The 24,391-nt window shown below is 32.6% G+C and overlaps 1 protein-coding gene across 4 annotated transcripts; it reads right to left on the reverse strand.

Moving 5' to 3' along the window:
• Nucleotides 1-660: 660 nt before the first annotated feature.
• LOC143254225 (tumor protein p63-regulated gene 1-like protein) lies at nucleotides 661-22,102 on the reverse strand. Of its 4 annotated transcripts, none has more exons than XM_076509019.1 (6): nucleotides 21,755-22,093; nucleotides 19,529-19,644; nucleotides 16,865-16,956; nucleotides 10,483-10,659; nucleotides 8,177-8,317; nucleotides 661-5,433 (listed from the first exon to the last, which is right to left on the reverse strand). In XM_076509019.1, the coding sequence occupies exons 1-6, from the start codon at nucleotides 21,963-21,965 to the stop codon at nucleotides 5,067-5,069; spliced, it is 1,104 nt and encodes a 367-aa protein (XP_076365134.1). In that variant the 5' UTR covers nucleotides 21,966-22,093; the 3' UTR covers nucleotides 661-5,066. The 4 variants fall into 4 exon arrangements, with proteins under 4 accessions (XP_076365134.1, XP_076365133.1, XP_076365135.1 ...); XM_076509018.1 differs by having other exon boundaries at nucleotides 19,529-19,647; nucleotides 21,755-22,090; XM_076509020.1 differs by lacking the exon at nucleotides 8,177-8,317 and having other exon boundaries at nucleotides 19,529-19,647; nucleotides 21,755-22,102.
• Nucleotides 22,103-24,391: the final 2,289 nt, after the last annotated feature.

The following is a 24,391-nucleotide window of genomic DNA, read 5'->3' on the forward strand; positions in this document are numbered from 1 at the left end:
ATTATCAAAAGTAACTATGATTATATCTCTCAGAATGGCTGGTATAGGTATTAACAATTTTACTGCTACAGCAGAGAATAACTTGCCGAGGTCAAACGTTCTTCTCTGCTTGGTTAGTAAAAGAGTTAATACCTCTACCAGCCATTCTGAGATGCATTTCAAGTGGATTTCATCATCATCAATAACTAACTAATGTTTCCAGAGCCAATAGTTTTCTTCACAACAGAGGTAATGCTTGTTCAAATTAGCATATTCTCAGCATAATTGGGAATCTAGATGATATAATATAGTTGGATTTGAAAGCTAGTTTCTTCATATCTTCCACCACCAAGAATGTGAAGATTCTTTTATACTGATCTATTGTTACATGTTAAGTACAAGCATACAAATGTATCAAGTATCACCTTCTGTACAAAATAAAGTTGAAACCAGTGGGTGACAAGAAAGTAGAGGGGTAGTTTCCTCGGCCCTCCACCAGAATTGATCTTAAGTTAGGGTAACTTTTTCTTATACACAGAGAATTTACAGCTGAAGTGATCAAAGGTCAAAAATACATGATCAAACCTTTATCCTGTAGTGCAGTAATGAAGATTATAAAAATGTGTAGTAATTATGTGAGGTGCTTATATGTGTGTAAATGATAGCTCTTGAGGCACCAAATAAACTTTTTTTTTTATTTTACACTTTGCAGAGGAGATTATTTCTTCCATTGATGGGTAGCACTACTTTTATTTTTAACCCTATAGTTTATTGGGTAAAACTCTAAACTATTCCACACAGTTATCAAGGATAACAAATTTTAATGTGTAATTTTATCCAATAAATTGTCATACTTTATGTTTTCTCAGGTGGAGTGATTTAAGTTTCTGCTCACCTGACCACACGTACATAATATTTTATTTGATAAATACAGCATAGATCACTGCATAATTACAAATCTTTCAATAACACAATTTCACACACATAAATACCAAATCTTTTCACAGCATGCCCACAATATACCAATAGTCCGTAGTGTGACTTAGTAATGTGCAATTACAATGAACTAGAGGTAAATGCATGTTTTAAAATATCCACTCTTCCTACTTTAAAACTTAATTCGGAATATATAATGATGCTATTAAAAAAACAAATTATGTTTAGATCAGAGTAGATTAAGTCCACCTGATCAAAGTACCAAAAAAATTAGTGTCAGGTTAAACTGTATAGATTACAAGCTATGTTATTTAGCTTATTAAAGAAAGAAAAAGTCTTATTAAATACTGTTCAAAACATAAAATGTTTTATAGTAGAACTAAGTTACCCCTTAGGTAAACCACCTATATACTTTATAGAGTAAGGTATCGGAATGAAAACAAACATGCCCTTGCTCACTTTGTACGTAAACAATGTTGCAGCCACAAGTAAGACTAGTTAAAAATAATTTCTACTCTAATTATTAATTTCATCGTAATATCAAGAAGGATAAAATATGGCCACAGCCTACAATTTGTGCAACAGGTATTACATACGCTTCTATTTAAATGTTAAAATTTTTACTTTCACCGAGTTCTATAATTACAGAATTTCAGATAAAAAAATAAACATTTTTAATCACTGGGTAATTATCTTTCTTACAAACACATCAAACTTTATTCAAGTCTCACAAATATCAACTTAGCTCGATCAAACGGCATTGAAACACAGACATTTGTGAAATTATGTCTCATTTTAAAGCAACAGTTGAAGCTTAGATTCTGTGATTAAATATTTTCAATTGTATTACCATAAAGAAACTCAATTTGGAAAACAAAATAAACTGTTCATGCCAGAAGACTGATTCAGAGATTTAGTCAGCTTTGGTAACTTAACATTAAATGTGAGATAATGGGGTAATGTGGGCTTTCAATTAATGTATAGATTAAAATCATCTCAGTTCATTACAAATCAAGAATATGCATTATTTTATGGGTTGTAATAGCAAAATTGAGAATTGTAAATCTTTATACAACTCAAAGTATAAAAACTTTAAACAACAAACGTTTAGATTATTGCATTTCTTCCAGAGTACACTTTTAACCATAAAAAAAAGCACATTTCCTTTAACTTCCATATGCAAGTGTGCTTTTGTCAGCAACTGAAAGAAATCACTACAGAAACTTCTGTTGTAGTAGAATGAAATTCGTAAACCACAAACAGAAGATTCTAAACAAGGAAGAAGTAATTAAAACTTAAATTATGACAATGGTGTAATATCACAATTAAAGTCTGTAAGGGCATTTATGAACCATAGTGATTGTACATTGTTAATGTTTGCATACCAGAATTCCCCCCTATTTAAATGAACCAGGCAAAAGGTTTCAACAAGTGGAGTGGAAAAGCACAAAGCAAGTTCATTTCCTACTCAGGTGCACAAAGCTCTAGGGTAAGCTATTTAGGTTTTGAAACACTACTTTTAGCATCATAAGCTATCACGTTTAACAGTACTAGAGATGCACGTCTTTTTAATAATTAGTAATATCAAAATTCTGCCTAATTCACTACACTAAATGTAAAGAAAATGTGGGAACAAAACTAAAATATTTTAAAACATGCATAGGTTTGATTTATAGGAAGGAGAAAAATTTGAAAACTATTTTACCTATAGAACTTAGAATTAAAAATGCAAATATATTTAATAAAAACAATGGTGTGTGTGTTTTATGTGAAAATAAGTATTGAAACTTATCTTGAACAAAAACAACAAACATACTTCATTATCAGAGCATATGATATATCTTTACATCATCTTTGGTAAGCCTTCCTTTAACAGATAATGGGGATACTTTGTGTCGTAATTATTAAACATCTTTGCAATTTATCTATTTCTGTTATCAGGAATACAGGTAATTTATGAGTCACTTTTATAAGACAGTACATCCATGTTATTAAAACTTGTATATCAGTAGGTATAGACTCTTCATTTAAACCCCTAGATAATAATGAATAAAACGATACACTAGAATTATGCTTAAATATAAGAGCATAAAGATTCTACTGAGAACATTGGACAATATTCAAAGACCCTTTTACATCTTCAAGGTTGACGTAACATTAAAAAACATTTTCTGATATTCTATTTAAAAAGCACACAGTGATAAACTGTAAAAACATTACTAGAGACTAAGCTAACTGTATAATTATTTACCAAGACACTACATATGTAACCAGTACAATCTTAAGTATACCATCAGATTTTGACACCAGAACTGAAAGTACCTAATCAAACTTGTTAAGCACAATATAATTTGTAAGAAGTCTTAATATTTGAAAATTTTTGCAAAATTTAAAGCTCAGTTATTGGATTTTTCACTTCTAAATTGTTTTTTACAACCACTACACCACAAAACACATGAAAACAGCTGTCAATTTGAAACACTCTCAGAATGATAGTGTGATATATTTTTAAATATCACAGAACTCTTGAAGCTTTGAAACAGTAAGACAAAATTTAAATTAATGAACATTTTAAAATTCCTCTACAGATTAACCAATAATTTGAGTACCAAACATCAAATCTCTAAACAGCATTTGAACTAGATCACCAATCGATTTCAATAACCATTTCATTTAAATGAAATTTAAGCACATTCGTGCACCTCATGGATTTGTCACTTTCTAAGTCACAAAAGTAAAAGCCATTTTTTGCACTTTATTAACAGATGAAATAAAATTTTGCTGTTTTCATAGTTATTTTAAAACTTCCTGATATGAGCATTCCTTTAGATGTTGCATAGAATGTTTTAGAAAGTACTAACAACCAAGTATACAAAAAAAGTTACACCCTGAAAGTTTAAAATAACTGAAATAAGCAGCTAGATGTTAAACATCTCTATACAGAAACTTCAAAAAAATATTAGATTCAAAAGATCTCCCTCATTAATATGTTTTACAATAAGAACTATATTTTAATGAAATTTTTCTATTTAGTTAGGATACCCAAGCTGCTTAAAAGTGAGAAATTGATCAATATTAAGGCATTACCTGATGCTGACATGTAATAGTATAGTATAATAAACATAGTTCTAACACATCAAAATCATTTAGAAACCTTTGACAGATGATTAGACAACAAGTAATTTAACACTGCTTTGTGATTGCTAATTCTGAATTATGCCCAGATATTTTAAAGAATATGTTATATGACTTGCTTCTCAACAATCAAACTGAGTTGTATGTTGTTGTTTTTTTATTTGGTTTTGAATTTAAGGATAATTTTTGTCATTCATGGTGAAACTCTGACATTTTAGGCTCTCATAACATTGATAATACATCAAAACTCCACTCAATGTCCAAAATCTGTCTATAAATAATTCAGCAATATGGAAAATACAGTAAATATCATTCAGTGATGCAAAACTACAATGAGAAAGGAATGCTATTTAAGGAAAATGGAAACAAGTCTTGCACGGTTAGAAAAACAACACAGCTGTAGAACTTGTTTTAACGGATCTTGCCAACAGCACATATCACTTAAATACCATTGCAATTCTGTGAAGAATATAAAGACAAATGCAATACATACACATGTTAAATATTTTAAACAACAGGGTAGCTCTACTTTGATAAAACAAAATCTGAAAACTCACTGAACTGTTACATTCTGTAATGAAAGTCCATTAGACATAAGACTTTTAAGTTGATACACTTACACCAACAAGAACAAACAGTAATTACAATAATTACTTCCATAACTATTCATTATCTCCATGAAGAATTAAATATTCAATGTTTTTAAAGAGCATGTTTAATGTACATTTGTCACTTTATGTTAATAACACACCTATAAATCATGCAGTTCTGTAAGAATTAGAAACACCAATATTCCTTCATAAAAACAATCTTTTGTACTTGCATAACATTATATGGTAATTTAATGGGAAAGTTTTGCATCTTTTGATAGATAAACTCTTAGTGTTGTGTCACTGAAACCAATGTATGGAATACAAGAATAGCAGTGAATTACATATTACCAATTTTCTTCCATGTAAGCCTTTAATGACCTTTCTATTGTTTAACTTGGGACTCTTTCTTAACATTCACAAGATTTAGAAACTTATTCTACCATGCAACTTAAAAAATCCAAACTGATTAGCATTGTGAAAAGCTGAAGCTAATCCAGCATAGTTCTCAATAATAATCGGTTTGTAGGTAACCTGACATGTTTTTACAGCACCTTCACCAGTCACTGGAGGCTCAGGATTTCCAGTACCTTTTCTCTCTATCTGCTGGATGAAAGTACGAGTAAAGTCGTTGACATCAAAGGCAGACTTCTTTCCACCTTCCTGACACACCAGAGGATGGGAGGTAAAGGTGATCCATGGAATCTCCCTTGACCATGGATTCCAGTTCTTTAAGATGGGAAGGGGTTGACCCTGGTTCCATAGGCATTTTATGCCATTCTGATTTCGTGGACTAGGTGTATTGACAGAAAGAAAAATCAAATTGTTAACAGTTTTTTTTGTTGTTGTTTTTTTAAATAGCAAATGCACCTTGATATCAGAGCTTCATGTATGTATCTACCTTCAAATGTCTTCCAAATGAACACCTCAAACCTCTAATATGCATGCAACAAGTTACCCCATGGGAAAAGTCTACAGCTGAAAACCAATAAAGACAAAAATATGAAACATCAATTTGTACTTTAATGATAAAACAAGGAGTTGGTCATAATAAGAACAAATACCTTTACTGTAGCAGGAAGACCAAGCAATTATAAATATGCAAATGGTACTAAGTTGACCGATTCTATTACGTGACGCAAGAACAAAATCTTGCACGAAATAATATTGATAAAAGTTTTTCAGTTGCAATTAAACATGTAAAAGAAACATTTCACCTTTCAGCATTTCATGCTATGTGTCATATCATACCTTTAATTGTCATCAGTTCTATGATTTCATAGCTAGAAATAAATACAAAATGTAAACTAAAGAAACGTTCTGTGTATCATTAATTCTCAGAAAAGGAAATACAAAAACTCCACTGACTAGGGATTGCAATACTGGGATCCCATATGCTAATGGGGCTTCTCAAATCCCTTTCTGGATCAAGGTGGTGTCACTGACTTTTTTCTCTCAACCATATTACATAAACATTTTAACCAGTGCTATTTCTTTTCTTTAAACTTCATTAAAAGCTAACAGACAGCTACTTAACTGGAGCTCAACACTCTGTGTGCTTGATCTTTGCTGGTCAATGGTGAGGCAGTCAGATGCACATACCAAAGAAACACTATCCAAGCATTAACATGTTTAAATAAGAATTAAAAATAAAGCTATTCATGCAAATGCTTAAACTCCTACCAATCACCTGCACTTGTATAATCTTCTTAATCGTTTAAACTAGATAAGGAATGGACATTAGTCAATTACTCTTAATTAAGACAAAATACGACAAACAATGGACACAATTTTGACTAGGGCTCTAAGATTTGAGCTAATAAAATCTCCAAATTCCAGTGATTCAGAAAAAGCTTCAGGATTGCAATCCCCACCACTGATATATAATTAATCCATTGTTAAAATTACTTTATTAAGAAGATAATTGCAGAGAAAGCCATCTCACCTGTAACTTAGGTTTGCTTGTTTTTATACAGAGGATTACTCATCATCTGTGGTAGGCTGGCCAACTCTATGGCCTATGATTACATAGGTTAAAAGCTCCGTTCTAGTTGTTGCAATTGATGCAATTTTAAAATGGCCTCTTAAGTCTTACCCCTTTTAGGATGAATATGTCACAGAATTTCCAGGCAAAAAGTTCTGTTTAAGACTATAAAAGCATGCAAGGCACATATTTTAAGGGTTTCCACAGAAAATATTATACATAGTATAATACCTAATGTTTCAGAATTGTTTTTTGTACAGCCTAAATTACAAGTTCTGGAATTAAATGAAAGACCTCTCAGGCAGCAAGCACCTTGTGGGATATAAAAGCTAAATTTGAAATGTTAGCTTGACATGTCTCTTTGAATCTACAGTGGACAAATTACAAGGAACATGTGGAAGAAGTCTGCTATAAAGGGTTTTTTACCACAAAACTTAGATCTATTAATATCTGGAGTACAGAACCATATTAGTAAAAGAAAGTAAGACATGATTCCAGCAGAGAAATAACAAGTTACTCTACAAAGTGTCCAAGTCACACTCTGGAAATATTGGAAAAGTCAAACACCTTATCAATGAAAGCAACCCGAGAGACATTCTAGTCAAAGTAGGAACTTCTCGTGGAGCTATAAGAAAGATATTTCACATCAAATTATGTCTACTTGAGTAACAATGTAGTTACTTTTACAAGTTTCTTCTAAAGCACACAAGCTGTATGTTGAAAAACTATATAATCTTGCCAGTGTTTTAAACTTTCAAAAATAATAACACAGGAGTACACCCTGAAAGTTTTAATAGAGATTTTACGATGGTTGCAGTCATAAGAGTAAGAACATTTAAAGTGGAGACAGTGTTTCAAGATAAACTCCATACACTTTCAAGGTTAACTTGCTGATGCAACCATAAATGTAATAAAGTAATACTTTGTGCAAGGAATGGAAAACCAATAGGGTTAAGACAATCTCAAGCCAGCCCACAGGATGCAAATACAAATGGAATTTCATGCTGTTAAAGTTAGATAAAGAATGCATATAATTTACACACAAACTACATATTATATAGTTCCATACATCCAAACTGCTCAAAGAGGACCCTCAGAAGTCATCACCTGTACACGGCTAATGGAATTTGGAAAATGTGCAATGAGCAGGAGAGGAAAATATTGATCCAAGTATACTGCACAAAAGCCTCCTGCAGTGTAATAACCTATAACCCAGACCATCACAAAACCAATAGTGCAGTATTGTAAAGTCTTGCATCTCACTCTTGTATCATTACCACAGATCTTGAACAATCCTCTGTATCGTTCAATACTTGGAAGTTAAGCCTACACTAAGTTACAACTTTAAATAATCCATCTAATGATACACTTTTATCGATTTGTGCCTACATTTTTTCTCTCCAAGGAGACCTAACTTCAAGATTGACAAACACAAAAGCAGTGACAAAAAAGAAAAAAGGTGAAAGATAAAACAAACAAAAAAGTATTAAAAGCATGCATTTCCACATTAATAACTTAACAAAACACCAATTACACATGTTTACTCCCACACCTGGGTACTAGCAGGTTTGCTGCATCTATGGCTTCATTTTGACTCTGCAATGGTGGCTGGCCAGGCTGAGAGTTCGGCCTTATCTGTCGAATTTTGGGAATAACTTGCTCTTTCACAAAGCCAACTGCTTCATTAATTCTCCTACAAGTGCATCAAAACAGATATGATGATGCCATACAAATACAAATGTGCCAAATGCAGAGTATTGATACTGACATGTGATGTAGGACAGACATGCAAACTGAAAGCTGAAAAAGTCAAAATTTTGTCTTCATTGTTACCATTACTTGAATGGGGAAATTTCAAAGTTAATGGTATGATTAATTGGATTATGTGTGTACAATTGATAGCTCAAGAAAGTTCACTGACTACAACACAAAAGGGGAAAAAAAAACCTTTAATGTTGTCCAACAGGCCGAACAAAAGGGCATTTTATAAACAGAGGAGTGGTAACACATTCAGTACCACTAGGCATCAACTAATCTCATCTTTTGTTCATTTTAATGTACATAAATATGTTCACTGTTGCTATGAAGAGTTAGGGAAATATTACAAAGTTTTTGGCTACAATTAGGTTTTTGTTACTATTACTTTTATAAGAAATAAAACAAATTATCTTTATTAAATTCTGCTGGAAAAATTTATAGGTACGTGAACACATTTAGAAAAAGGTATGCTTATCAAATATCATAAAATGAACAGATTTCTAGTGTCACCACCACATTTTGAAACTAAACTAAAACAGATCACTTGTTAAAGATGTGCAAGAGGCTGAGTCTTGGAAATGTTCATATCACAGTGTTGGAACTTGTGTAATGTTTAATATACAAGAGAACAAATTAATGTATATATCAAACCAGGAGTCCCTCTTGTCAAATGGGATCAGTTTAAAGCATTTTCACAAACAAAATGGTAATTTCAATTATTTCACTTAACATCAAGAAACCAGACATTGGTTTTTAAAATGTTTTTGTAAATAACTTACTGTTTTAATAACTTATTATATTAGCATAGCTTACTTAAATATTTTGAAGTTGTTTTTTTAATGCACAAGAGCTTAGGTTAAACTACTTATCCAAGACAAAATTCAACACAAATATTCCTCTTCCTTTAGAAAGAATTATTCAGGTTTGTCCACAACCATAAGGATGGCCTCTGTTTCTGATAATGCACAAACAATCATCCAACATTGGTAAATTCTCAGAGAATGAGACTCATTAATTTTAAAAAAAGTTATATTTTTAGATATAACTGGTTGTGATTATTAGTTAACATAAACAAGAGTTTTTAAACTGAAAACCTAATGTGGTAATAAAATGTAATAATTATTAGTTCAGATAAACAAGTTTTTAAACTGAAAACCTGATGTGGTAATAAAATGTAATAATTATTACTTCACATAAACAAGTTTTTAAACTGAAAACCTAATGTGGTAATAAAATGTAATAATTATTAGTTAACATAAACAAGAGTTTTTAAACTGAAAACCTAATGTGGTAATAAAATGTAATAATTATTAGTTCACATAAACAAGAGTTTTTAAACTGAAAACCTGATGTGGTAAATGCATGATTCTAATCCACAGCTTGGGAAAGAAGGGTGAGAAGCCATACCACAATAAGATGTAACTTGAATAATTTAGGAATAACTATTTGTTTCAAACACATCTTGTATGGATTTGCTTGCAGATAAAAAAAATTGACAAATAATTATAAGGTACATCAACCAATGGTGGGTATTTAACCTAAAAGCATTAAAAAAAATTCTTTTTTGCTCATTATGAAGATTATGTCAAACTTTCACTGACTGCTAGATATGCTCAATTTAACTACAACAATTTTTAAGCTTTTAGGCATGTGCCAAGAGTGGTTTTCTTTTCAAAATTACAAACCCTACACACCACTAAGACATCCTGATTTAACAAGTGCTGTTCACTTCAACCCTTACTTTTAACAGGTTCACAGTGAAAGTCTTACATTAAGAAATGTTAAGTATGGTACATAACATTATGTGAATATGAAGTGACTGAGTCACTTTTGTCCTTATATGCATACGTGGAAAAAAAATCACAGTATAAAGGGTAGCCCCACCATTATAAGTTATTGTTACGTTTGGAGGTACATAAAGAGAAAAAAGCTCTTAAGGTTAATTTACTAGACAATTCCAACTATGCTTTAGAAGATATAGCTCAACAAAGCATTTCAGTTTAGGCTGACATGGATATACTTAATCAAACAAGACAAAGCATCAAAACAGGAGTAACAAAGGGAGAAAATAACAAAAACAAGTTTTGCAAGCCTACTTACGGCATCAAAGATTTCTCAGGATACTTTAGTTCTCCAATGGTAACCTGGTCAAACTGGGTAAGTGGATAACGTTTGTATTCCAGCAGTTTCTGTGCTATGAAATCGTACTTCAAGCTGAAAAGAGTGTGGTCTGTCAAAAAAAACAAGCGTTCCTTCTCATTGTCCCAGTGGTCAATCCTGTCAATCATTATTTAAAAAATTAATTAAAAAGGAAAAAAAAACTATGGAAAGAATAGCTAACAATTAATTTGTTTTGGCTACATTAACACCAACAATATTAAAAATAAGAGGTTTTTGAACTGAAGAAGTTATGGTTATTTTATATATGAAATTATTAACATATCTACTAATCTCTAATTTCCTTTTATTTATCAGTAGTTAAATATTCCTTTATGGAAACTTACAAAAAGAAACTGTTAGTACATGTAAGCTGAAGCTTTGCTGGTTGATATCACAGCCTAAGTTACAACAATCATACTGGCATACGAGTTAGAATATTCTAAATGACAGATTAATTTTAAATGTTTTAACATGGCAACAGGGAATGTTGGCAGGTAAGAGAACTTATGAATTTGTAAAACAGAATTGCAACACTTCATTAAAAAAAAAAAGACTCCAAAGTTAGATAACTGAGCAAAGAATAATCAGGTAATTTTGTTTTATTCTAAAATCGCACTGCAATTTATTGTAAGAACTACAGATAACTAAAATATGAAAAATATTATTGTAAGCCAATTTATTGTAATTAGAAATAGTTGAAATATTAAAATAATTATTGTAAACTGATTTATCTTATGAAACTTTCTACTATTAAGTTACATAAATTTCTACACATTTTAAATCTAAAACATGTTCAGAAGTGTCTGAGAAACAATTCAAACTGACTCAAGTTGTACAATTTGGTATAATATTTAATCAGAAGTGCAATGAATGGGTGATCACAAATTTTTCATTTAACCTATCTTGATGGGTCATGGGTCAAAGGCCATGTCATCACATTTGTTGAGTTCTATTCAAAATTTTATTGAACTATTTTATGAATTTATGTCAGTAAGTTTGGTATCAACTTGTAGTTTGTAATTCAAATTTTATTATTATACATTAGTTAATTTCTTAATTTAAAAGTAAATATTAAAATAAAACATTTTGAGTATTGATTTCTGCGAGTTACGAGTTACGTGGTATGTTGAATGCAGCACTGGTTCAAATTAGTATTTCAACAAACATCTAAGTCTACAGTTTTGTATAAATTTGCAATGAAAATTACCAATATTGACAAGCTAGAATATAAAATAAAAAGTTAAAAGGTTAACCTTTTTTTTTAACCAAGAGTTTAACAAGATAGGTTGTGTCATTAATCAGCTAGAAATTTCACATATTTTTAAGACTTAAACACAATTAAATTACTAAGCTTGATAAATTATAATGAAATTCTATAATATCAATACACCAATTTACAATTTTTTGGTTATTCAACTGTATATATAAAACCTAAAAAAAATTCATATCCTTCATGTGTGAAATTTTAAGAGGCTTACAACCTACGTCAAGCAGTAACAGAGTTCAAAGGTTATGGCCTAAAGAGATAATTGCTTGCTTTACTGTAGTTACTATTCTATATTTTAAGAAAAATAAGTTTAATAATTTATTACTAAATAGTAATAATCTATGTACATGTATAAATGTATAATAATTGAAATGTGATTGTATGTTACAAAATACTAGTCCACTAAAACAGTCAAGACAGGGCTGCTTTGTAAAGACTATAGGTCAATTTTTATATTATTGGATACGGAAATATAAGTGTATGTGCAACAAATCAATGCAAGTCATGTAATATTAGCCATGCATGACTGGAAGGTCAATATAATAAAAAATAATAAATATGTAATGCTATTAGACTTAAGCTATTAAGACTAAACATTTGTACTTTCATATTATAACAGGAGTAGAAATATTCTAAATTTTCAGCAGGACACGTCCTGCTAAACAGTGAAGCTTGTCGGACATTTAAAATTTTAGCAGGACACCTCAAAATTTTCACCGGACATTACCGAAAACAAGAAATCACGTAGAGACAATTATTACATAAAACAGAATCATTTTATTTATAACACTGAAACATTATTTCAAAGCAAGTGGCAACAAGCCTTGTATCCATTAAAAATGACCCATCAATCAAACTGGTAGATTTAGTCATCCAGCACTAAGACATCAACTGATGTAGACTCAGTATCTCTATTGTCTCTACATGTGTGAGTCAACTGATGTAGACTCACAAATCGTCTGGTTTTTTTACTGTCCTTCCACCAGGATTCTACAGACTTGCACAGTAATTCTGTGCTTGCAAAATCGCAGGTCTTATTCTCAGCTAGTTTTATTGTCATCAAGTCATTAAGAGAATCAGTTATTAGTTTGGACTGCTAGTCATCCTTAATAACTGCCATCTGGGAAAATCCACATTCTGGTTCAGCAGATGACACTGAAATCACCTGCATGAGGCATATCAAGGCCAACACTGTTGATCCAGAGAAAGGTTTACCGTCCTCAACAGTAATTTGATTTAACATGTGGGCCCACAATCCACTTGCACTACTAGCCAAGGACTCTTCTGATTTGGCAAATCTTGTGGCTTTGAGCAGTCTCTCGTGTAAGTCAGCTTGGCAAATATCAGCTGCAATGTTGAAACCCTTAGCTTCTAGCAGAGCACCAAAGTGGTCCAATAGTGTCTGGAGTTCATTATGGCCATAAGATGACAATGCTTCCTTGCTTTTAGGCCAGTTGCTTGGTTCAAAATTTGAAAGGCACCAATAAAATCCTTATCAAATTCTTCAAATCTCTCATTCAGACATGGGACAATTTTACCTATGAAGATGGCAGTTTCTTCAGCCACGGATTGAAGAACAATCTCTTTTGTGGCACTTTTTGAGCCTCTGGCCCTTGTCTGACCACTAATAGCAATCACCTTTCCTTTAAGTAACCACTTGCCAGTTTGTTCACATGTTGTGAGCTCTTTAACAATTTTCTGGGATCTCTCAACATGATTCAGATTTCTCAGCTTCTCTTTGCAAACAGCAAGTTTGTCAGAAACAATGTTCACAGTAGCAGAATTGTCTTGCATTTTGAGACTAAGAGATGTCAAAACGGGCAGAACTGCCAAGAGTATGTCCACGTACAGAATGAATTTAAGGCTTGTCAAAGTACTGTATAATCCTGCAGCTTTCTGTCCACGTTCCCCTTTGTCATGCAGCTTTACTTGATACAAATGCTCTGCTAAAGCTGGCCAGTTATGAGAAACTGACTCCAGAGTGCACTCTTTGTAGGCCACCCACCGGGTTCCAGTCCTTTTGTTGGCTTTACCAGCTTCTTTGAGGCCAGCTCAGTTCTGTGGCAAATTGTCATTAAACTTCCATAGGTTTTCTAAAAATGTTTGGATACTATCAAGGTAAGGGATGTCCTTGATGGTCTTCTTAACTGAAAGTTCCAATCTGTGACTAACACAGTGGATCCATATCAAATAAGGTTTTTGCACCTTCAATCTGTTGAAAAGTCCTTTATTTGTGCCAAAATTGACAGCTGCCCCATCAGCTGTCAGGCATATGATTGATTCAAGCCAGTTGGGAAACTTGCCATTTATGGACAATGCTGCAAGTACAAAAAATTAGTACCCAATATTAGTTACTTTCTGTAAAAATGTAAATTTGTACTTTGGAAAATTCAATTGCTCCATTAACTATTACGCTAGGTTAAGCTCCAATTCTGTCAGTGGTAAATACATGGTTCTTCTTGGTTTAAATCAATTGAAAAATTCTTGAGTTTTCACTGATGTATAGTAATAATGGAATGACTATATAAACCTGAATTAAAACACAAATGTACATGAAATATTGTCCATTTTAATTTTTCTTAATTAGAAATTCGGGATAAATCCAGAAAATTCTCATCCCAGGTAATTAAGAAACCTTTACCTGAACTAAGTGCCTGTAGCAAGTGTTCAGAATCAGCCTTCTCAACTGACTGCAGACACAGGAAGTGAGTTACTGGGTAACAGTCACTGTCTAAGTATCTTACATAGACTATCTCCTGCTCGATATTGGCAGTGTCTGTTGAACCGTCAGTCATAATGCCAAAGAATAATGAGGTGTGCAGACTAGATCTGACATTAATTCTAATTGTTTCTGCAATATACTTCATAAAGATAACTGCTTGTTTGTCATTGGCATAATGTTCTGTTAAGTTCATACCAAAGTTGTGCTCCTGCAGCAACAGAAACTCTTGAAAATTGCTGAATGGTTTGGCATTCAAAGCCATATAAAGGGCAGTCCTGAACAGCACAAGCAAACAATCTTTCTCAGTCTGGTTAAGTTTGCTCAATTCTTTCATCATGGGAGTTAAATCAGGTGTTTCTTTTGCTGTCTTAACTTGACAACTTAGACTGTGGGCACAACTGTTTTCATGCTGCTTAACAGTACTTGCTCTCAGGTTGGAAGATCCTGTTATGAAGGTGTTCTTCTGCCTTCCACTACTTTGGTCATATTCCTGACAAATTGAGCAAAACATCAGTCTGGTAGTGTTATTATACTCAACCCATGGTCGGCCTCTACTCCATTCATCCTGGAAACGATTATTCGGCTTAGCGCCAGTACTAGCAGTAACTGTTTTTGCTTTAGCACTTGTGCTTAGGTCAACAAGCTTGGATTTTTTCACTCAAGGTTCTATAGTATCATCTTCTGATTCATTAGTCTTGCTCGTGAAGCCAAACTGAAATAGATCATGAGACTTTCCTGTTTTTTTTACTGTCAGACACCATGGTTAGATCATCATGAATGTTTGGCAATCACATGACTATCTGGGATGGCACAGACAAGGTGACCTAAAAAGTGCATTTTGCGAGTGTTCATAACCGTTTTTTAAAATTTGATTTTTTTGTCTTAAATTAAATCTTAAATTTTGTAAGTTATTTTCCACTCATTATAGAATATACTTTTAAGCAAAACCTTTGGGCTGTGCATACACAGCTTTTGCCTCACTTATTTTTGAGGGGACGATGTATTTGTATCCGATATGTTAGGAATATGACCACTGGTCATGATGTCCAGTGATAGATGGGAAAGTGCTGGTCAAACTTGATTTTTTAATGGACATGTCTGGCTTTAAATAGAAAATTTCAAACCCTGTATATTATGTTGCCATTATTGGAAGAAAAAATTTAATTTCAATTTTAGTTTATTTTGGTTACAGGGTCTGTCAAATTGACACCCCACATAGTTAGGGTAGAGAAATAACAGACAAAATATAAACTCGTACAAATATTTGAAATATATTCAGAAGCTTTTAGATATTACATCAATAATATTTGAGATCTGTTGAATGAACAGATTTTTAATCATAACATTAAAATCACTCTGCACTTCAACTAATAATGAAATGGACTTGATTTTCCACAAACCTTTAGTAAAAATACTTCATCGAAAAACCTGATTTTTTTGTTTAAAAAGACATGCCATCTTTATGAAAAGTCTAACATATTTTGTGATTGATACACATACTGCATCAAAAGTTATAATGTAAATACTTAATGTGCACAAATGTGTAAATGAACTAGCGTATATTATACCGAGCCTGTGTTGAAAGAGTTGAAAACACAAAATACTGCTCTTACTTTATTTCAAAATGCAACAATCCACTGTTTTTGTAAAGAAAAAAATGTGTAAGCCTATCAGATTTATTTTTAACAACAATTAAGAATATTAGTAGCTCACCAAATAACTATACATTATTCTTTGTTCTTAATGTTCTCACTTCTTCACCACTTATTCTCATGTTTTAAAATTTAATGAAAATTACTTAACTCACTGAATGGTCATTCCCAGAGTAAGTTACAATTAAATCAGATAACAAATCTAGCTGTTCCACAGTAAAGGCTAATACAGAGAACAGAGTATACAAAAAATTACAGAATTTGCAATGTATTGGATATCTTTTCACACATTAAACTTATATTTATGTAGGAATTTCAAGTCTGATGTGATAAATTTGTTCCTGTGAATTATTCAGCCAGACTAGCTGTTTAAGTAACTAAAAAAATCTGTAAAGTCCAATTTGTCATTTCATTTATCATAGAGTTACACCAGTTTCAGAGAAATCCCCAGTTGTTTTAAGTTCTGAAATGGTGTCCAAGAGTGAAAACTATTTTATCTTTTAGTTTTTAACTATAATCACATTATTTTGGACATATTTTAGTCATATATTTACCATAGTAATATTTTATGCAAGTTTTAACTCAAACTGATTTCAGATGTTTTGTTCATGTGTTGTCTCAATTACAGAATCTGTCAAATATTTGTTCAAAACAGAGAAAACATTCCATACAACAACTTACTCAGTGAGTAGCCACACCCCTCTTAGTTCACCATCAATATTTTCCAGAACAACAGGACGGCAACGCTCAGCAGCATTTTCTAGAGCTCCATCCTACGTGAACATACAGCAAACTGATGTAAACATATATCATGTATGATAAAAAAGATTACAGACTGAAAAAACAAAAACACCAAAGTTATCTAATGGCCTGTTCAAGTCCTAGTAATCAATTTTTGATAAGGAGCCTTTCTGAATTTTCCTGGGTCTATGGTACAAATGCAGGACACCCAAATTTAAAATGGGTCATGTCCATGGTCAGAAGTCCCTATCTCAGGTTCTGCAAGTCAGAGAAAGGCATAATTGTCATCTAAATAGTGTTGAGGGGGAGAAATGTGATTATTACTATAAAAGTATTCTAGGGTCACTAACAAGACACAACTGGTGTTAAAACAGTGTTGAGGGGGAGAAATGTGATTATTACTATAAAAGTATTCTAGGGTCACTAACAAGACACAACTGGTGTTAAAACAGTGTTGAGGGGAGAAATGTGATTATTACTATAAAAGTATTCTAGGGTCACTAACAAGACACAACTGGTGTTAAAAGAGTGTTGAGGGAGAAATGTGATTATTACTATAAAAGTATTCTAGGGTCACTAACAAGACACAACTGGTGTTAAAACAGTGTTGAGGGGGAGAAATGTGATTATTACTATAAAAGTATTCTAGGGTCACTAACAAGACACAACTGGTGTTAAAACAGTGTTGAGGGGAGAAATGTGATTATTACTATAAAAGTATTCTAGGGTCACTAACAAGACACAACTGGTGTTAAAACAGTGTTGAGGGGGAGAAATGTGATTATTACTATAAAAGTATTCTAGGGTCACTAACAAGACACAACTGGTGTTAAAATAGTGTTGAGGGGTCAGAAAAACAGTGTGATTATTACTATAAAAGTATTCTAGGGTCACTAACAAGACACAACTGGTGTTAAAATAGTGTTGAGGGGGAGAAATGTGATTATTACTATAAAAATATTCTAGGGTCACTAACAAGACACAACTGGTGTTAAAACAGTGTTGAGGGGGAGAAATGTGATTATTACTATAAAAGTATTCTAGGGTCACTAACAAGACACAACTGGTGGTAAAACAGTGTTGAGGGTCAAGAAATCTAATTATGATGTATTATACGTTCATTAACAAGAGATGATAAACAAAGATTTATGATAACAGCTACCTTTTTACCATGTTATGTTGTGAAAAAAAAAATCACTCAAAATGTCTTTGTAGGATTTTATTAGGTTGTTTGGTTGCTGTTAAGCACAAAGCTACACAATAAGCTATCATGCTCTGCATACCAGAAGTCAAAAAATCCTGTATTTTTAGCTCTGAGCTATCACTGGGCAGTTTTGGTATGAATTTCATTTAGGATGAATTTTTGTTTAGGGTTCATATTAGAACAAAATGCTTTTAGGATTTGTTTTTAATAATAATAATAAAATAAAAATAATGATCTAGATAAACAATCCATTTGTTATGCATCACAGATGGACCGATGGGATCCAAACTTTTCAAGAGTACTACAAATTGTATTTATAATTCCTACATAACATTCTCTTTTCATAGAAAGAACAGAACACCTGCCTGGCAGTCTTACAAGGAAGACAATCTGTGTACCTGGCCTGCATCACTTTCAGTTGGAGTATATAGACATATCACTTCCAGAAGCTCAACAGACTGGCAGTTATCACATGTGACAAAACCAGACCTCTACAATCCATTAATGTGGCAAAAATGGAAGTCTTGAGCCATGAAAGTGAAGTCATTTCATTATGTCAGACAGTACAGAAGATATTAACATATCTGATGAACAATCCACCAAGTTGGACCTTGGATATCTAATGCTTTAAGTCTGCTGACTTCTGTGCTACCAGAGGGCAGTTCATTTAAATAATAGTACTTTTAAGATGTTCTACTTTACTATTTTTTGTGTTCTGAAGTGGATATCTGATAAAAACATTACTGATCTTCTGGAGAACCAACATAGTACATAGAAAAACTAAGATGAAGGAAATATGCTCTCCAGTACAAGTTACTGAAACAGGTTTCATTCCTAATGCAAGTCCAATATTGTTATTTATATAATTATTTAAATAAAAGTAACTAAGATTTAATTAAAAACTTTTAATTTTAGATAACAAAAAGTTGATGAAAATAATTTTTGAATACTGCAAATCAAACAAGTATAACATAACTAGAAGACACCAACATACTAGGTAGGGAAACTAATACAAACAAAATCAAAGCTCTACTTAAACACAAATTCATTAAACCAATATATAAAGGAACACATACTATACTAATTAAAAACCTAACATCAAACTACAACGTCCTTTACAATTCCGTACCCGTTTACACTCATCCCTAAGACGTATGCCCAGCAACAGCCAGTTGCAAACTGTCCTTAACCCGAGGATGACCTAAGGAAGGTCAAAACATTGTTGTGACTTTAAAGTTTTAACACCCATACCAGTTATCTTTAGAATACATTTTTACTCCAAGTGGGTTTCTATTCATCATGAGTTACGTAAACTGCTGGGACCGACAGAGAGTAAAATCTTTTGGCCATCAATTTTCTTTTAACTGGAATGATTGTAACACTAATCAAAATAAACATACCCTCACTGCAAAGAATGTTCTAAGGTCTTCTTCTGTTACCAATCGACTTGAAGGGTGCGGTCGAACTGGAACATTCCTCAAGTTTGTCTGTCCATTGATATTAGCATTAGCTGAATCTTCTATGAGAAATTCACAGAATCAAAATATTGATAAAAAACTTGAATCTTTGTAACAACAGAAAGTTGGGCTTTATACATATATATATATATAATAAAAAATCATGTATTTAAATGTATTAATTTTAATTAGGTTTACTTCGGAACAGTTTCAAACCTGCAACAGTGCTAACAACCTACTAAAATTAAAAAATATAAATAAAATATGATATTTCAAACCAAGTGGTGTTTTGAATATTTATATTTATTATACTAGAGAAGATAACGTCTGTGTGGACATTTCTATGTCTTTAAATCAATTTAATTCAACAACATCTAGAATCATGCAAGTAACTTTCCTTAGTTTCTGGTATCACGTTCAATGTTTTATTCACTTTCAAAATGACATATTTCATTGTCTGCAGAAAGATTTGAAAACACTAAAACATTTGTTTCTTTAACTCAATACTCTAGTGTTATTGTTTAGTAAACAAAACAGTTTTATTTATTTTCAAAATTACATTAACTGGTCAACTTTAAATAGCTATATTAACAATTATTTTAACCTTTTTTTTTTAATTCTAAAACAATTAACAGTAATATTTAGTATAACCTCTGGCCCCATTACTAGAATAAACAATAACCACTTACTTAAAACCAATTTTACAAAACACTGAATTAATACAAGTTATTTTACCTGACAAGTATGCAAATTATTTTTTTCTGGATTCAGCTTTTATTTGTCCTAATATAACAGCACTGAAACCAAGAATTCTATCACTTTGTATAGATCCTAACTGTACGAATTACATAGCGAAATATTATGGAAGTATCTAAAACTAATGTTAAACTGTGAACATAGAGAAATACCATGTTGTATTTTATTTAAACTGCATGTACCAAGCAAAGTGCTTGTCAATCCACAATTTTGTTAGATACAGTAATTCTAATAAAATATGAAATCACATAGAAAATATAACTAGAATACCATGCATGTTACAATTAATCCCACTGTTTACTTCCCCCCCCCCCACAAAGGATGTGATTTTATCCAATTCTTTAAACTGAAAGTTGTAATAGCAAATTATTTTGTTATGAAATACTCAAATCACCACCAGCAATGACATAAAATCAGTTATGGTTATCTATTACATTAGAGCATATCAAAAGTGGTAAGCCTCAGTTCTCATGACACTTTAGCAGAGTTCTTAAGTAAGCAGTGTGTGTGTGTGTGTGTGTGTGTGTGTGTGTGCACTTGCATGTTGAAGTGTCTAACTGAAAGAAATAAAATAAAAGCCAGTTTCTAGAAACTTTTGGTAATTTACACTGCTAATGGAAGTATTATTTCTGAAGATGTAACCCAAATGAAACACTATTCAAACCAGTGACTCACAAGAACAGGCTGAAATCCTCAGTAAAATTCAATGTTCACATTTATAGCTAAATTATAACTTCAAAGGATGATGTTCCATCCTTTGATTTTTTAATAGTAATAAAAGTAGGCTTAAAAGTATAGTTAGTTTAAAAGAAGTTACTCAGAAAAACAAAGTTTTTTTGTTGTTTTTTTTCTCCTGGTAATCATCTTATATCATTTACTGGTTTCTTCCAATCATAAGAATTTCTGAAGTTTAAAACTACTATTCTAATCAGCCCCATGTAACCCACGTTAAGTAATGCTGTTGTACAACCAATAGATTAAAAAAATTTGTCCTTTTTTGTTATTTATTGTGGTGATATGTAACTAAGTGTGATGTCCCCAATTTTAGGTTACTTTATACGAAACTGCAAAACATTGTCACTTGTAAAAAAAAAAAAAAAAAAAAAAAGTTAGAAACCTTCAAGCCTTAATTCAGGCTAAACTAACATACGGCATGATAAACATACAATGAATCGTAAATGTTAAATCAATTTAAAACCTCTCATACGTTTGTACTGTAATTAGAGTTCATAGGTTTAGAGAATTTAAAATGGTTCACTTAAAAAAAGGAAATTCAATTTTTATTTCTAACCTAGTAGTACTAATAGAAATCTACATATTCTAAATATTTGTTGTTGTTGTTTTTTTAAGCGATCACTTCATCATGAAGTCTAAAATATTTTTAAAACTCTTAATATTGTACTTCGACCTCACCTGCAGCTAAAGGCGTAGTACTAGCCACACTGCTTGGATTAGACATCGAAGATGTATTAGTTAGTAAGTCTTGGTCTTGCGAAAGTGAAAGGGTCCCGCCCTTAAAATCTGCGTCTTGGAAATCATCTGTTAATTTATCCATATCGCTATTAGCACTAAGCGCACGTTTGTTTTCAGGGTCGTTTAATCCAATATCCTTGAATTCTGACATTACCGTTTTCAAAACAAACTAAGCCTTTTCTTTCCAACTGTTAAGACTAAGAACGAACGACTAGAACAACTAACCATACGTCACTGTTGCTATTGGTATTCAGTACCGCAACGTACTTCCTAAATTTCCACTGTAATAAAACGGTAACTCAAATAATTTAGCGCCACCTATAACTACAACGTAGCGATCGGAGATGGGCAGAATATAACTACTAGAGCTTTCAAGACTGTTATCATACTACAGTCATACAATACAAGAGATAATGCTCAACAGTCGCAATACCTGAAATTCCATTACGTAGGACTAGAGTTAAATTGATCTGTTGAGACTTTTTCCCTCCTTTTATTAGCTATAATTTTGTACTCCAGCAGTGCCAAGCGTGGGTCGCGGGTATAACCGATTTTACTATTCATCAAGATCTTTACGAACCTATCCTCCAATTGAATTTAGAGTAAAATAATCTACGGGACCTCGGATGTAGTTAAACAGGTCAGCGGAAAGGGTTTGACCTCCAAGTTAAAGATGAAATCAGTACAGACGTGATAAAACAATGCGCTAAGCGTTTATACTTGAAATAAAACTTAGAGCAATTCTATGAATAGTTAAGAGTAAGTTTACTAAGTACTGGCAGAATAGGTAATACAGACAAAATAACTTTAATTTTAAATAATATCAATTTCATGAGCTACAATAACATTTTATTTCCAATTTATTATTATTTGTATTAAAGTATTATTTAAAAATATATCAGACTTCCCTAATGAACGAGTTGACCCACTCTCACCAGTATAAATAATAATTTTTGAATTATTTACAAAGTATAAAGCACAAATACTTTCAAATTGATTGTGTTTTAATATTAGTTATAAGACGAATAAGGCTTAAATAGATAAAACTGTTTGGATTAAGGTGCAAAACACGCAGAACCACGTTGTGTTTTGGTTAAAACACTGTTCCTTTAAAGCGAGCCTGGAATGGTCAGGTGGTGAGGGCACTCATCTCATAATCTGAGGGTCGCGGGTTCGATTCCCCATCATACCAAACATGCTCGTCCTTTCAGCCATGAGAGCGTTATAATATGACAGTCAATTCGTTGGTTTTGTTTTTTTTTGGAATTTCGCACAAAGCTACTCGAGGGCTATCTGTGCTAGCCGTCCCTAATTTAGCAGTGTAAGACTAGAGGGAAGGCAGCTAGTCATCACCACCCACCGCCAACTCTTGGGCTACTCTTTTACCAACGAATAGTGGGATTGACCGTCACATTATACACCTCCACGGCTGGGAGGGCGAGCGTGTGTAGCGCGACGCGGGCGCGAACCCGCGACCCTCGGATTACGAGTCGCACGCCTTACGCGCTCGGCCATGCCAGGCCCAATTCGTTGGTAAAAGAGTAGCCCTAAAGTTGGCGGGGGGTGCCTTTCCTCTAGTCTTACGCTGGCAAATTAGGGACGGCTAGTACAGATAGTCCTCATGTAGCTTCGCGCGAAATTTAAAACAGACATATGAGGGAACAAGCCCTGGTGAAAACCAGTTTATTGATTATCAAAACAATACATATATAGTGATATTTCTTTCATAGTTTCAGTCGGTCAGAGCTTGGCGCTCAACGTGTATGAGTAATTTAGTATCCTTGTGACGGATGTCTTTCCTGTTAACTGCTGGAACCCTGACAGGTGGTCATCAATTGTATTCGCATACAGTAACTTGGGGTTTGGAGTTACTAATCAGAAAATAAATACATACACCAGTAAAAAGGAGGTGTTGGCAAACTGGTTAGAGTATTTAATTGATAAATTATTGGACCAAGCCCTGCAAATATGTTTTATTCAAATAATGTTTTATTATCAGGTAAGGATAGCACTGACAGTGATCATAAAGGAATGTTGAGCTCTACTTAGTAGAAGACTGAATATTCTATATGAATAATGAAAAATATTTGCAACAATGATAATTCATGATGTCGAGGAATTCATTTTGAAAGTAAATATAAAGTTGCATATCGTAAACATTCTTATTTTTCTTGTGTTTTAAAGGAAAGTTGTCGTTTGTTAAATAGTTCAATACTGTCCCCATCTATTGAGAGGTAATCGAACTTCTAAACGTTTTCTTTATATGAAACCACAGTTAGTACACTTGTAGTACAGCCTTATAGTTAATGTAATTTTGCATTAAATCAGAAGACAGTGAAGTTGAAATGGTTTCTCCAGGATGGTACAAGTGTCCCAGTGCAGTTGAACAATGTTAATGGGGTGTTTCCAGCGCCCACGACTTCCAACTTCATGGCAGGTTAGTGTATGTGCATGCAATTGATGATATGTTAGGATCAGAGAAATGTATAAGGAAAGTATTATACAGATCCTAAACAAGGAAGTATCATACAGTTTTGAAATTTTATTATCACAATACACAATTAGTGAAAAACAAAG

This window comes from Tachypleus tridentatus, chromosome 6, assembly GCF_004210375.1.
Source record: "Tachypleus tridentatus isolate NWPU-2018 chromosome 6, ASM421037v1, whole genome shotgun sequence".
Classification (NCBI taxonomy): domain Eukaryota; kingdom Metazoa; phylum Arthropoda; class Merostomata; order Xiphosura; family Limulidae; genus Tachypleus; species Tachypleus tridentatus.

Bases quoted from the DNA above. Each gene is read 5' to 3' on its own strand.
- LOC143254225 (XM_076509018.1), bottom strand. From the start codon at position 21,965: ATGTCAGAATTCAAGGATATTGGATTAAACGACCCTGAAAACAAACGT. The intron at 19,648-21,754 runs GTGAGGTCGAAG...AATTTCTCATAG, and splicing joins TACTACGCCTTTAGCTGCAG to AAGATTCAGCTAATGCTAAT. The intron at 10,660-16,864 runs GTAAGTTGTTGT...AATGATTGACAG, and splicing joins GGGGTGTGGCTACTCACTGA to GATTGACCACTGGGACAATG.